General features: G+C 45.1%; 1 protein-coding gene across 1 annotated transcript; it reads right to left on the reverse strand.

The window, feature by feature from the left end:
* Positions 1-6,557: 6,557 nt before the first annotated feature.
* LOC138283530 (zinc finger BED domain-containing protein 5-like) lies at positions 6,558-8,393 on the reverse strand. Its single transcript, XM_069221470.1, has one exon. The coding sequence runs from the start codon at positions 8,391-8,393 to the stop codon at positions 6,558-6,560; it is 1,836 nt and encodes a 611-aa protein (XP_069077571.1).
* Between the last annotated feature and the right edge of the window lie 6,042 nt (positions 8,394-14,435).

A 14,435-nucleotide genomic window follows, 5' to 3' on the forward strand; every position in this document is an offset into this window, starting at 1 on the left:
GCCCAACCCACTAATCCACCCAATCCAACCCAGCCTGCCCCAATACAATCCACTACATTCAAAACAATCCCCCACGCTAATCCACCCAACCCCACCCTAATCCAGCCCACTTAGTGCAAACCACCTCACTCCTATCCTATCCTCTCCACTCCAGTCCAGCCCACCCCAATCCCAATCTTCCCAACCCCAATAGGATCGGCACCAATCCGGTCCATCCCACTCCGGTCCACCCCACTCAAATCCACTGCAGTCCAATCCAATTCACCCCACTCCTGTCCAGTCCACCTCACCTCAATGCAATCCACCCCACTCCAATCCAACCCGCCACATTTCAATCCACTCCACTCCAATCCACCCCACTCCACTTCACTGTAATCCACCCCATTCTATCCCAATCAAATCCACCCCACCCCAGTTCAGCCGAATGCACTCCAATCCATCCAATTTACCCCACTCCAATCCAATCCACCCCACACATAAACCAATCCAATCCAGTCCACTCCAATTCACCACACTCCAATTCACCCACCCCAATTCAATCCGCCTCACCCCAGTTCAGTCCACCCCAATCCAATCCACCCCACCTCAATGCAATACACCCCACTCCACTCCAATCTACACCATTCTACTCCAATCCATCCCACTCTGCCCCAGTCTGATCCACCCCACCCCACCCAATCCAATCCATTCCACTGCAGCCTGCAGCACCTCAATCCATTCCACCCTACTCTGTTTCAATCCACTCCAATCCACCCCACTCCAATCCACTTGACCTCATGCCAATCCACCCCACCTCACTCACTCCAATCCACCACACTCCACTCCAATCCACCTCACTCTATCCCAATCCAATCCACCCCATCCCAATTCAGTCCACCTGACTCCAATTCAATCCATCATACCCCACTCCAGTCCACTGCACTCAAAACCAATCCACGCCACTCCAATCCAATCTACCCACTCAAATCTGATCCAATCCACCCTCTCCATTTCTATCCACCCCACTCCAGTGAATTCAATCCACCCACTTCAATCCAGTCCACCCCACTTCAATCCATTCTAATCCACCCCACTCCAATCCGACCCACCCCAATCCAATCCACCCCACCATAGCCCTATCACTCCAATCCAAACCAACCACCCCAATCCAATCTAATCCACCCTGCTTGAATCAACCCCAATCTAATCCACCTCAAACCATTTCAATTTAGTTCACTCCATTGCAATCCACCTCAAACCAATCCACCCCACTCCAGTACAATCCATTCCACCCCAGTCCAACTCACCCCAGTCAAATCCATCCCACCCAACTCTCATCTATCCCACTCCAATCCAACCCAATCTACCCACTCCATTCCAATAGACGCCAGTACTCGCAAGTCCACCGATTTCCAATTCACCTCACTCCAATCCACCACCACCAATCCACCACTCCAATCCACCACCACCCCAATCCATCACACTCCAAAACAATTCACTTTAATCCACCCCACTCCAGTCCAATCCAGTCCACATTAACCCACACTTCTCCATTTCAATCTACTCCACTCCAAACCACCTTAATCCACCCCACTCCAGTCTACCCCTCTCCAATCAATCCACCCCACACAATGCAATCTACCCAATCTAATGCAACCCACACCACTCCAATCCACCCCACCCCACTCCAGTCCAGTCCACCCCAATCCACTCCACTCCAATACACCCCAATCCTGCCAAACCCACTAATCCACCCAATCCAATCCAGCCCGCCCCAATACAATCCACTATATTCAAACCAACCCCCCACCCTAATCCACCCAACCCCACCCTAATCCAGCCCACCTAGTGCAATCCACCTCACTCCTATCCTATCCTCTCCACTCCAGTCCACCCCACCCCAATCCCAATCTTCCCAACCCCAATAGGATCGGCACCAATCCGGTCCATCCCACTCCGGTCCACCCGACTCAAATCCACTGCACTCCAATCCAATTCACCCCACTCCTGTCCAGTGCACCTCACCTCAATGCAATCCAACCCACTCTAATCCAACCTGCCACATTTCAATCCACTCCACTCCAATCCACCCCACTCCACTTCACTGTAATCCACCCCATTCTATCCCTATCAAATCCACCCCACCCCAGTTCAGCCGAATGCACTCCAATCCATCCAATTTACCCCACTCCAATCCAATCCACCCCACACATAAACCAATCCAATCCAGTCCACTTCAATTCACCACACTCCAATTCACCCACCCCAATTCAATCCACCTCACCCCAGTTCAGTCCACCCCAATCCAATCCACCCCACCTCAATGCAATCCACCCCACCCCACTCCACTCCAATCTACACCATTCTACTCCAATCCATCCCACTCTACCCCAGTCTGATCCACCCCACCCAAATCCAATCCAATCCATTCCACTGCAGTCTGCAGCACATCAATCCATTCCACCCTACTCTGTTTCAATCCACTCCAATCCAATCCACCCCCACTCCAATCCAAATGACCTCACACCAATCCACCCCACCTCACTCACTCCAATCCACCACACTCCACTCCAATCCACCTCACTCTATCCCAATCCAATTCGCCCCATCCCAGTTCAGTCCACCTGACTCCAAATCAATCCATCATACCCCACTCCAATCCACTGCACTCTAAACCAATCCACGGCACTCCAATCCAATCCAATCTACCCACTCAAATCTGATCCAATCCACCCCTCTCCATTTCTATCCACCCCACTCCAGTGAATTCAGTCCACCCACTTCATTCCAGTCCACCCCAATTAAATCCATTCTAATCCACCCCACTCCAATCCGACCCACCCCAATCCAATCCACCCCACCATAGCCCTATCACTCCAATCCAAACCACCCACCGCAATCCAATCTAATCCACCCTGCTTGAATCAACCCCAATCTAACCCACCTCAAACCATTTCAAGTTAGTTCACTCCATTGCAATCCACCTCACACCAATCCACCCCAATCCACTCAATCCACTCCACTCTACCCCAATCCAATCCACCCCACTTTATTCCAATCCGTTCTACCCTATTATCTCCATCAACTCCAATCAACTCCACCCTATTCCCTCCAACTCCACTCTATGACACTCTCTGCCACTGAATCACTGAACTATACTCCCCTCTACTCAACTCCCTCTACTCCACTCTGTGACACTCCAACAAATCCACTCTATGATACTCTACTCTCCACTCTGACACTCTAGGTCACTAACTTTTAGCCATGCTGAACAGCACCCCCACTGGTGTACAACATGGCAAAACACAGACATATTGGCTTTGCCAATGCTTGTTTTTGTTTTATAAAAGTGAGTATTTGGCTGGGAAATGCTCTATTGCTGCTGCTGCGTGCATTTGGAGTTGTGAGCCTGTATTCACTATCCTGTAGCCACCTCCCTGCAAGGGAGCATCGGACTGCTCAGACCACGCTATCCTGCCGAAGGAGTACTTGGCCCAGTCACTCAGGATCTATAGTAGGTCAGCCCTGGGACATCAGGACTGAAAGGCCTCAACCCCCCCCAGGTTTGGGCCCAGTAGCTCATGTGTGCCCTGTGGCCTCCTGAAAGGGGCTCTGACACACACTTGCACTCACTCTTACTATCACTCAGTCTCAGTTTTTTTTTTCTTACACAGATTCATGCATTCTTTAGTCAAAGTTACACTCACTCACAGTCACTCACATTCTCAAATTACACTCGCTGTCACTTACTCTCTCACTTACACTTACTCTCACTCACTGTCCCTTACTCTCATTGCCTCACACTCATTCTCACCCATTCATTCACACTCACTTGCACTGCTACTGTCACTCGCTCCTTCTCACTCTTTCATTCTCACTGACTTGCACTCACTCTTTCTTATTCATTCTCACAGTCACAGGGTCAAGCTTTAAGTCTTTTGCTTTCTCACCCCTCTCCTTCCTAATTCTGTTAGGAGTTGGTTACAGGGTGGGTTTGACAGGCTGATTGGACTGAATCCCCTGGCAATGCAGGTTTTAAACCTAAAGCCCACGGCTAATTTTATCATTGATGCTGTAGCACGTTACAAAAGGAGATGCACTGAAATATGCTAGGTCCAAGGCCGTGGCTGAGACTTTGGCAGCCCTGGTGTCAGACTCACGGTTCTTCAGAGTAAGCTTCTTACTATACTAAAGTTAAAAAATGGCTGTTACATTCTCATCTGCATTTGTTCTTTTTTGGAATAAGACTCCCCCTATGTGGGTGTCATCTTAATTTCGGAAAAATACCCCAAACAGTTACAACTTCGCCTTCCATTTTAGAAGCATAGCTTGTTTACTTAAATCGGCATTCTTTATTCATTTCATGAAATCAGTATCCAAGATATACATTTTCTGAATATCTAACTGTGCCTCATACGTATGTCCACCTGCCTTGATATTGCCCCATGATAAAACCTCCCCTGCTCTGACCACAAGTTATGCATTCTGTGGTGATGCTCCTGGACAGCAGGGCAATTTGTCTAATGGTTAATGCAGGCACCTTCCTGCTATTGAGCCCCATCACACAGATGTTCCTGCCTCAGGCTACCGCTCGACTCAAGTGTTGGCATTTGTTTTATTATACTAATAATAAATAATGGCAGTAATGATATAGTAAAAAAGGGTCAGGAAACAATAAGGGCAACGCCCTGACATGCATAAGGCCGAGCCACCATTGACGGCCAGGAACAAATAGAAATCAGGGCGCTTTGCAGCCTTATCAGGGGTATGTAATTCATTACAATATTGTGCGTTATGGGATAAGGAGTGGGCGTTCGAAGGCGGGGATACCCTGGAAAAATGGGGAGACACCACTGGCGAGTTTGTGGGTAGTTACAAAACTATGCAAGGTACGTCCGACCTTTTACACAGTTGCACATTTAATCGTGACAAAAGAAGGAATGAATTGACAGTCAGGGTTGGAATATGGTGCACATCTCAGCCTATGTCATCATTGACAATGTTTGCAGTTCTGGACCTTTATATCATAACTAATGCATAAACAGTGTTGCAGTCTTGTTTTGCTGTCTGTGAACTAACTAGACTAACTCACCTCATAGAAATTATTTGTAAGTGAAATTATCCCGACTGGATCAGTGTCTGGGTGGAATTGTGAGGCAACAATCAAAAAAGTGGTAGGAGTTTGGAAAATGGTGGTTTCATACATAGTGAAATAGTATCCCTGTGAAGAAAGATATATTTAAAGTTCAACTGCACTTTTGTGAGGTATGTATGCATGTATAAAGATACAGATCTTTTGTTGTGGTCCTGGGGCAGTCAATGGGTACTAGAACAGTACCCTGTGTCAGTTACCATGAGTGGCCAGGCACTAATCCATTGATGCATTCCAATTGAAAAACTTAGTCATTCCTTTTGAGCACTTTACTTTTACTTTACAACACTGAACAATCAAGTATTGCTCGAGGAGGTTGAAGGGGCTTAGGAACATGGAGTAAGAATGTAACTGTAAATAGTGCTTAAAAACATCACTGACCTTTCAGTGTATTACTTTAGAGAAAGAAACAAACTTGCACCGTGAATGCTCTAGGATGGCATTCTAGGTTTGTTAATCCAAAGGATACTGAGTTCAAGATGCCTGTATATGCAGGTTGGCCGAGCTCATGGGTTGCTGGGGTGTCTTGCAAAGCCATATGAACTACAGAGGAGGTGACACTATTCACAGCCTTTTTCTGTACTCTCTTCCTTTCTCCACATCAGAAAGTTCCAGCACAAGCATTTGTGTTGCAGTGATTTGCCACCAGGCAGATATCGTACTAGGGTTGTTCCCCACTTGAAATCTGTCAGGCCCTGTTCAGGCAGCCGTGGCGCAATGAGGGCCTACTGGGCCACAGCCGTGGGAAATGCACTTGTTTGCCTCTGATGTTCCAGGGTCCATTCTACTATGGTTCTGTAAACTGGGCCAAGTACAACCCCTTCAGCAATTTTCAAGGAGGTTAGTGTGGGGGAACAACAGGCCAAGCACTTAACACCCAACAGTGCAATAACGTGATTGTCCAGCCTAGTACTTCTCTTTGATAAAAAAAAGTACTTTCTAAATTTCTAACATTCAATACTACACCCTCCACAAAAATATCAACTACCCAGGGTACGGGTGTGAGGCTGAAAGTTCCAGCTAAGGCTATCCTCTTCCTCACTCAATCCCCATCCACTCCTCCTGCATTACTCTAGAGCAGAGGTCTTCAAACTTTTGGATGCCGGGACCCCCTTGTCAAAGTTTTCAGGTGTGAGGACCCCTTCCTGTCAAAAGTTTTTCTAGAACTTGATACTCCTCATCCGCGACAAGTATAAACGCCCCCAATATCCATGGCAAATCATTTTTATGGTAAGGGAATATTAGTAGACAGTATTTAGCAAATCAAAGGTTTGTGGGTGACTGTGGTTTGGAGTCAGAGACTTACTACACAGTTCAAACAAAAAATCTACCAAAAGAAGTGCCCAAAAATATGCAATGGTACTTTATTTTTCTCAATCAAAACATAATTTAACAAAGCTTATTTGGATGATAACACATTTCTGAACTAGTGTGATGGGTGTGGCTGTTTTTCTCCAGAGAGACGGTCAATTTGTGGATGTATTCTTGCTACTGCCATCCTCAGGTTGTGCTCCATCTCTAGTCTTGAACGGTACTTCGTCTTTAATACTGCCAATGATGAGAACCCAATCTCACATAAATATGATGAGCTAAAAGGCAGAAGAACCTTGACTGCAATTTTTGACAAACCTGAATGTTCTTCAGATATTGCCAGCCAAAATTCTCCCAATGAGATTTTGTTGAACTGCATCTGGAGAATACGGTCACTCTGGACCTCAATTAGGTCTTCCTGAAGGTGCACTGGAAGACGAGTACCTGCACCCACTAGGAAAGGTTGAAAGACCCAGTCATTGACATGATCAGTTTCCTCAGGAAAGTACTTTTCTAAACTGTCCCTGAGAGAAGTCAAGTGATTTATTATGACCTCAGCAGCACTTTCAAGTTCATATCCTGTGTCCTCAAGAGCTTCTGCTAAACAGGGGAATGCCTCAAGCAGGCCATCTTGAATTAGTCTTCTCCACAACTCCAGTTTCTTCTTGAAGGCAGATGTTTTTTTGTACATGGTGAAAGACGTACTTTCAGCTCCTTGCAAAGACAAATTCAAGGAATTTATTTTATCAAAGATGTCTGCAAGGTATGCTAAAAGCACAAGCCAACAGGGATTACATAGCTGTTCTGCTTTGTAGGGGGCCACATCCAGAAGGAACTGTCGTACTTTGTTTCTTAATTCAAAAATACGATTCAGAACCTTCCCTCTGGATAACCATCGGACTTCTGTATGGAAAAGCAAACCATCATGTTCGGCTCCCATTTCGGCACATACAATTGCAAACAGACGAGCTCTAGTTGGGTGTGCCTTTATGAAATTAACAATTTTCACAGCAGAATTCAACACTTCCCCAAGTTCTCTATCCATGTTTCGGACTGCAAGGGCTTCCCGGTGTATCATACAGTGGGTCCATAGAATATGAGGAGCCACTTTCAGCACTTTAGCTTTTAGGCCTGCCCTAGCCCCACACATGGAGGGAGCACCATCGGTACAGATCCCAACACAGCTCTCCCAATTTAAGTCATTGGAGCACAGAAAGTCATTGAGAATATCAAACAGGGCTGCTGATGTTGCATGTCCCTTGATTGGTTTACAGAATAAAAAATCTTCCAATATTACAGTTTTGTGGCAGTATCGGACATAAGCAATTAAATGAGATTCCTTGGATAAGTCAGTTGCTTCATCCAATTGCAAAGCAAACAAACTGGATTTTAAGCGTGCTATGAGTTGTCTGTGGATGTCCTCTGACATGTCAGAGATGCGACGGCAAACTGTTGTGTCTGAGATGGGTACCATTTTAAACTTCTCCGCTGCTTTTTCACCAAGCATTGTCCTGGCCATGTCAAGAATTGCTGGAAGAATCACTTTTTCCCCATCTGTAAAAGGCTTTTTGTTTTTGGCAATGTGGTATGCCACTTGGTAAGATGCTTTCAAGGCATTTGTTGGCGTGGAAACCAGATTTTTCACAGTGTCTTTTTGGTGGATGATGTCTTCCAGCTTTCTGGCAAAAAAATCTGTATTTTTTCCTACCAGTAACCCATGTGCAGTTTCCAAGTGACGCTTTAATTTGTTTGGTTTCAGACTTTTGTTAGCCAAGGTCATGCCACAAACCACACACTGTGGCCTGATTTCGCCATTTATGGTGATGCAGGTGAATCCAAAATTCAGGTAGGAGGTATCATATGACCTAATTTTTCCAGGTCTTTTCTCACCGTCTGTTTCAGCCTTTCGTTTGAATGCCCTACCATCTTTTTGCAGCAGGAAACGATCCATGACAAATGTATGTTTGACCTACGGTACAAAATTCCAAAGTTCAATATTACTGAATAGCTCAGACTTGCTACTACATGCGGAATAGCTGTCTTTTTTCAAAAAACTCTTTGCAGTTCTCAGAATGTCTCAAAAAATCTTCTTATTTTCTTTAAAAACACAAATAACACAGTCAGTTCCTTCCACGTGATTAAATCAGAAATTGCAGCAGCCGCATGTTGTAGAGGAGGGCTTTGGGCACCGACACGTTTTTATTTACAAATTAAGCACTGCATAAGCAGGTTATCTGGAGCAGAGGTGGATGGGTAGCTGCATGCAGGTGATGTCCAGGGGCAAGAGGTCTAGATTTTGAATGTAAAGAGCCAACCCAAAAGAAAACTACCAATCTATGCTGGTACTCTGTGTCCTCCATAGGCAGGGCACTGGAATTAGGCAATTTTCTTTTTCTACTTTTCCACATAATTAAGAATTTTACACATTTGCAAGACAAATAATTATCTGCTGCATAATCTGCAAATGTTAACAAAAAATGCTTCCTCTTGCCCCTCGACAAGCTGTTCAAAAGTTACTAAAAAATACAGCCAGAGTCCTGCCTTGCAGTGAACCCATTACTCCAGACGGTTTACTACATGTGCGTACGGATGTTTTCACATTATACATCATAATATGGCACCAAACAATGCAAGGGTCTGCACCTAGTGACATAAAAAAGCATCACCTATGAACTCTGCAATTTTTTTTTAGCACATTCAATAAAGAAGAATGCGGTTGGCAGCATCAGTACACATAAAGCAGCAAATATCAATGCAACAACCAACACATAACAAAATATCAACCAGCACCTAACACCCTGGTATTCACAATCCGTAACCAAAACCCAACACCTGCACATAACAACCCAAAGTTTTGCTCCTATCTAAAGGCCAGCATCCTACAATCCTAAAAATAGCAAATATACCTTGCCACAAACATCCAAAGAACCAGCAATCTGCTACTGTTTTTTTTTTCCTGATTGAAAATATACTGCCCACAAATTGAGAAGCAGCACACATCAGATCGAACCTAGGCCCACATTTATACTTTTTTAGCGCCGCATTTGCGTCATTTTTTGACGCAAAAGCAGCGCAAACTTACAAAATACAATTGTATTTTGTAAGTTTGCGCCGATTTTGCATCAAAAAACTACGTAAATGCGGCGCCAAAAAAGTATAAATATGGGCCCTAATCTTTTTTTTAAAGGGAAATACATTATTAATATTTACATTGTTATGAAAGTGCCATCCATACAAATGAACTGATTAATACTGTTTTGTAAATACCGGTCTCTGTAAAGTTTTTAAAAGTGTGTCCATGCTGAAAGAATCGAAGGAGGGCTTTCACACCTCCCCTGCTTTGAATTATGAAATCTCATAGAAGAATGCCGATTTGGTTTTCAGCAGATCGTGAAGGAGAGATGTGCTACTTACCAGTTCTGCAGGGATGAAGTCCAGGAAAGGCAGCAGGACGGAGTGCGAGGCAGAGGGGAAAAAAAAATGTCTCCTCTACAAAGCATTGCACAGCTTCGTATTTATGGCCCCAGTTCCCGGCATTTCCTTGTTTTCATTCTGCATTCTCTCTGATTGGAGGACAGTTGTCAATGACATTTCATTATTTCCAACGTCCTCCAATCAGAGAGAATGCAGAATGAAATGCCACTCTCTGGAATCCAAAACGAAGAGCAAACGTTTTGGATTCCAGTTCAAGGCAGATCCAGGCAGCCGAAGTGCAGGATGCGTGACCCCCTTTTATTGACTTCACGACCCCCGTGGGGGTCGCGACCCACACTTTGAAGACCACTGCTCTAGAGGACTCTGATGTGGATAATAGTGATTTCCCCTGGTTATGCTTCTTTAGGCAGCAATAGCACTCAGTTTCTCACTTTTGCTCTGGGGCTGCATTACACTTCATGTCGGCCTCCCATGCTTTTGTCCATGACTGTCCTTTACTGGAGGTGTGTCAGCCACAGCCAGGCCAGGCAACTGCTTTGCTCCAAGTGGGTAGCGGCAGTGCGGAAATATTTAGAGCCAGAGGTCCTACTTTTGCCTGACGCCAACGGTTGCAGGTGGGCCCCCCGATCACAGGTGGGCCTCCTCCTCCCAGACAAGCGAGTCTCTGGTCAGTCACTTGGGCTTCCCTGTGATGAGGTGTTGATGCAGCCCTCTTCCAGGCACATGTCTGAGATGGGCGACTGTTTGGTTTCGATGCACATCTGTGCAGCAGCAGCTGCTGGCTCCAAGCAGGCACATTTGAGAATAGTGCCATGAGCAGGTACACTGTTGCTTCAGTACATGTTGGCAAGTGCCTCGAAGTAGCAGCTTTCAGTAGTGTAGTTGACAGACGCACATGATTGGCAAGTGCCTGGGGGCTAACCACAAGCTCAGTCCATCAAGCACAGTTGCGTGAGTGCCACAGCTTCTCAGGTCTCTTTTTCAGTGTCAAAAACCACTCAGGCACACAATGGCAAGTGTCACAGCTGCTTCAGCAGGGATACTTCAGGTAGTTGCGCAAGTGTCAAAGGAGAGAAGCAGCCCCTTTCTCAGCAGTGCAGGCAATTTGGGCCCACATAGGGAAGTACCACAACTGTGGCAGCAAGGTTGATGGGGGGTGTCACTTGGGCACACTTCAGAATTAGAGTAGATCCTCCGGCTTTGTCTTCAAAGACCAGAACCAAGTTGGGAGCACACCAGTCACACTCTTCACGAGTATTTGTTGGATAGACCCTCAGCACCTGAATCAACTACTCGTGTTCACACCCATCATCAGCACCTCCTGCTGGATAGGTTTGCTCTTTCCTCCTTCTTCCAGACAGGACTCTCCAGGTATTCCAGGACTAGAATTTTTTTTATTTCTTCAGATCAGCCTCCACATGATGTCCCTTCACCTCTGGAAAGTTGCCCAGTAGTGTTCTGGGTACTTTGCAGAGCACCCCCTCCCTGGTCAGGGAGAACATGGAATTGGAATAACAAGCGAGTCAACAGTTCTCGCTTTTATACATGGTTGGCAGACAGGGGATGTATATTCTCTGTTTGTACTTTCAGAACCAGTCTGAGTCAGTTCTCCTTTCATGTGTCCTTCTTTGGCTATCTTTCAGACTCAGCCCTTGTTTATAGTGCTGCTGCTCATGGCAAAGTCATCTCTATGCCAGAGCAACCACAACAAAGGCACAATGAGGTGTGACTAGTCTGCATCTGACTATCAATAGCGACGTCTGACACTGATCAGGAATAAAAGGCTGATGCCCCATTGAGGACCCTTCACTCTGACAATTGGAACTGCAGTCTGACCCTTCACCCCTGCCATCCACAAATGACAGTGTCAAGTAGACTATCAGCAGCCTTCTGCATAAAAAGGACCTAATCAAATTTATAATGAAAGGCCTGTTTCCACTTTCCTCCCTTTCGGTATCTAGGTTCCCATCCCTTCTGCCTCAGGAATGTCAGCTATGAACTTCCGCTGTCTGGGAAAGTAACCTTCCCTCCATTTTGTGCTCACGAATAGGCCAAAGGCTGCAAAAATGAAGTCTACAGGCATGTGACAGTCTGATTCACTCAGACAATAATTTGATGTAACATGCTTACCATATGCAACATGCATACATCCAGACACTTGGGAGTGAGGTGCTAAGATCCTGGTTCATCTGTATTATTGGAATTTCACATAAGTGGGTCAGTAGGTCTCCTCTCTCGTAGCACAGATAAAATGTCTAGTCACGCTATGACTTTTGAAAAAACACTAAACAATCTGCTTCCACCCTTCCAAGTACAGGATAGGTCTGGGACTGGACAGTTGAGTTCGAGGGGGACACAACAGCACACCAGCCAGGGGACATGCCACCCACACAAAGAAAGAAGGGTGTAAATTAGGTTATTTTCTGTCATTTCCCTTATCTCATAATCATCAATGTTGTTCTCTCCACTTTTAACAGTTTTTGAGTAGGAAGAGGTATTACTTTAATTTAGCAATCAAATGTTAAGGACAGTACTGGAACATTATACCTCACTTCCCAATCCAGGATAGCACCTGCCCACCCCTCTCTCAGGTAATTTCCTATTATTTTCATACCAAAGGCTGCTGAAATCTGGGAAGTGATTCCAGTACGAAGAATTGAATTGTTGTCTCATTCTTCCTGTATTTTTGTCCGTTTTTATAGAACTAGTTTAGACATTTCTGGATCCCTGCATTCTAGGGCCTTCTCTACTCTTGCTCAGGGTGTATTAGTGTCTGGATATCTTCTCTGCTCCGTTCAATTCTGTTATGGCTTGCCATTGGAGGTTTTTGTGCCATTTTGGGGGTTTCCTTCTTCACTGTCTCTTTGTTGAAGATGCCTGCTGGGCAACGTACATATTAATATTTTGCCCAGACAGCGCTGGTGCTATAGGTTGTGGGGGGGGGGGGGGGGAGGCACTCTTACTTCTGGCAAACTAGGCAAGAGAAAAAGTACATTCGCTGTACCAGCCCTTGAGAGGTGTAGACAGAAAACAGAAAGGGTTCGCACCTTCGGGGTAGGGTTGCTACTTTTAATACAAGCAAAATCCAGTTTCCATCCCCGCTCACACGCAAGTGACACACCCCTTGTAGCACTTGTTTTTACAACGTACATATGCACATACTTTACTCGTGTTTTATACACAACCTGCAACCAGCATTGTGCAATTTAGTAGCAATATCAGCATTACTAATCTTAGTAGTGTTTATTTTAGGCAAAGTAGAAGAATGAAAGGTGTAAGCCAAAGCACATTTCAAACCTGTGAAAATTAGGTTACTATGGGTGAAACCCTCCAGGAACATTGGACCTGCTGACAAAGTGTATCTACCTGTGAGATGATCTTGGAGACCCGACCACCTACTGCAATTATCTGTTTATGATCTGTCAGTTGCAGATTAGACCGATCATAAATTATATTAGGGGTTTAATGAGTCAGTTGCAAACCACTGCATGTAACCAGCAGGTCACATGTTCAAATCCTAGTACTATAGCACAGTGGCTTTCAGAGCTGTTCTAGAGACTGTTCTGCAACCTGTACGTCACAAATAAATATCCTGGTTAGTAGTTCGGTGCCTTCTGTAAATATCAGTAAACACACTGGTTAATAGTTCAGTGCCTTCTGTAAATAACAGAAGAACACACTGGTTAGTAGTTCAGTGCCTTCTGCAAAGTTCAGTGCTTTCTGACTTCTTCAAGTATCCTCTTGTAACCAGCAGGGCATGTGCTTGACTAGTCTGTAGATTAAGTTTGAATCCTAATAACAAAGCCAGTGGGTTTCCGCGTTTGTTGGTGATCTTTGCGCACATTTAAGCTATATGTGTGACTTCTTGCAGGGTTCAAACAAAGATTCACTGTTCAGAAGTCAATCATTGGGTTGCTTAGTAATTACCACTATAAATCTGCCATTTCTAACCACTGTAAATCTCTGTGATTACTATTAACCAATTCACTGGTATCCAATTTCTAGATCTCTGAAGGATGAGAGGTTAGGTCAGACTTACCAGGACTCAAACGCAGGACCTGCAGATCACCAAGTGTGCAAGTCTGAGCCATCCTACACTGCACAGGCACTTTTATCTTATAAAGACAGAATGAAGCATAACTTTGGACAAAAGGCATCCCTGATTGCTTATCAAGTAATGCAATTACTGGGTGAGCTGTGGGTCCCCCTTCCTTTTCACAGCTTGTTTGAAGTCCTCAGGGACAGGCTAAAATCTGGACAAAAGAACTGAATTCTAATAAACAGGATTCTGCACTGTAGATAGGGCCACTACGGTCTAAATTCTTAGTGTTGGCAACACTGGGCCAAGATATGACACCAAATATTACAATAATGCTAGGCACTAGACTTCTAACCATACTGCTACTGTTATCTTAGGGATATTGCTTTGAATTTAGACGGGTATCTTCAGAAGCACTTGCTTCCTGCCATTTATTTAGGAACTAAGCCCTCACAAAGCATCTTAAAGGTGGACAAAAGATACAGTTGTGATGTCTCTGGACTCAACCTTGGTACTGGA

Source organism: Pleurodeles waltl, chromosome 3_1 (assembly GCF_031143425.1).
Source record: "Pleurodeles waltl isolate 20211129_DDA chromosome 3_1, aPleWal1.hap1.20221129, whole genome shotgun sequence".
Taxonomy (NCBI): Eukaryota; Metazoa; Chordata; class Amphibia; order Caudata; family Salamandridae; genus Pleurodeles; species Pleurodeles waltl.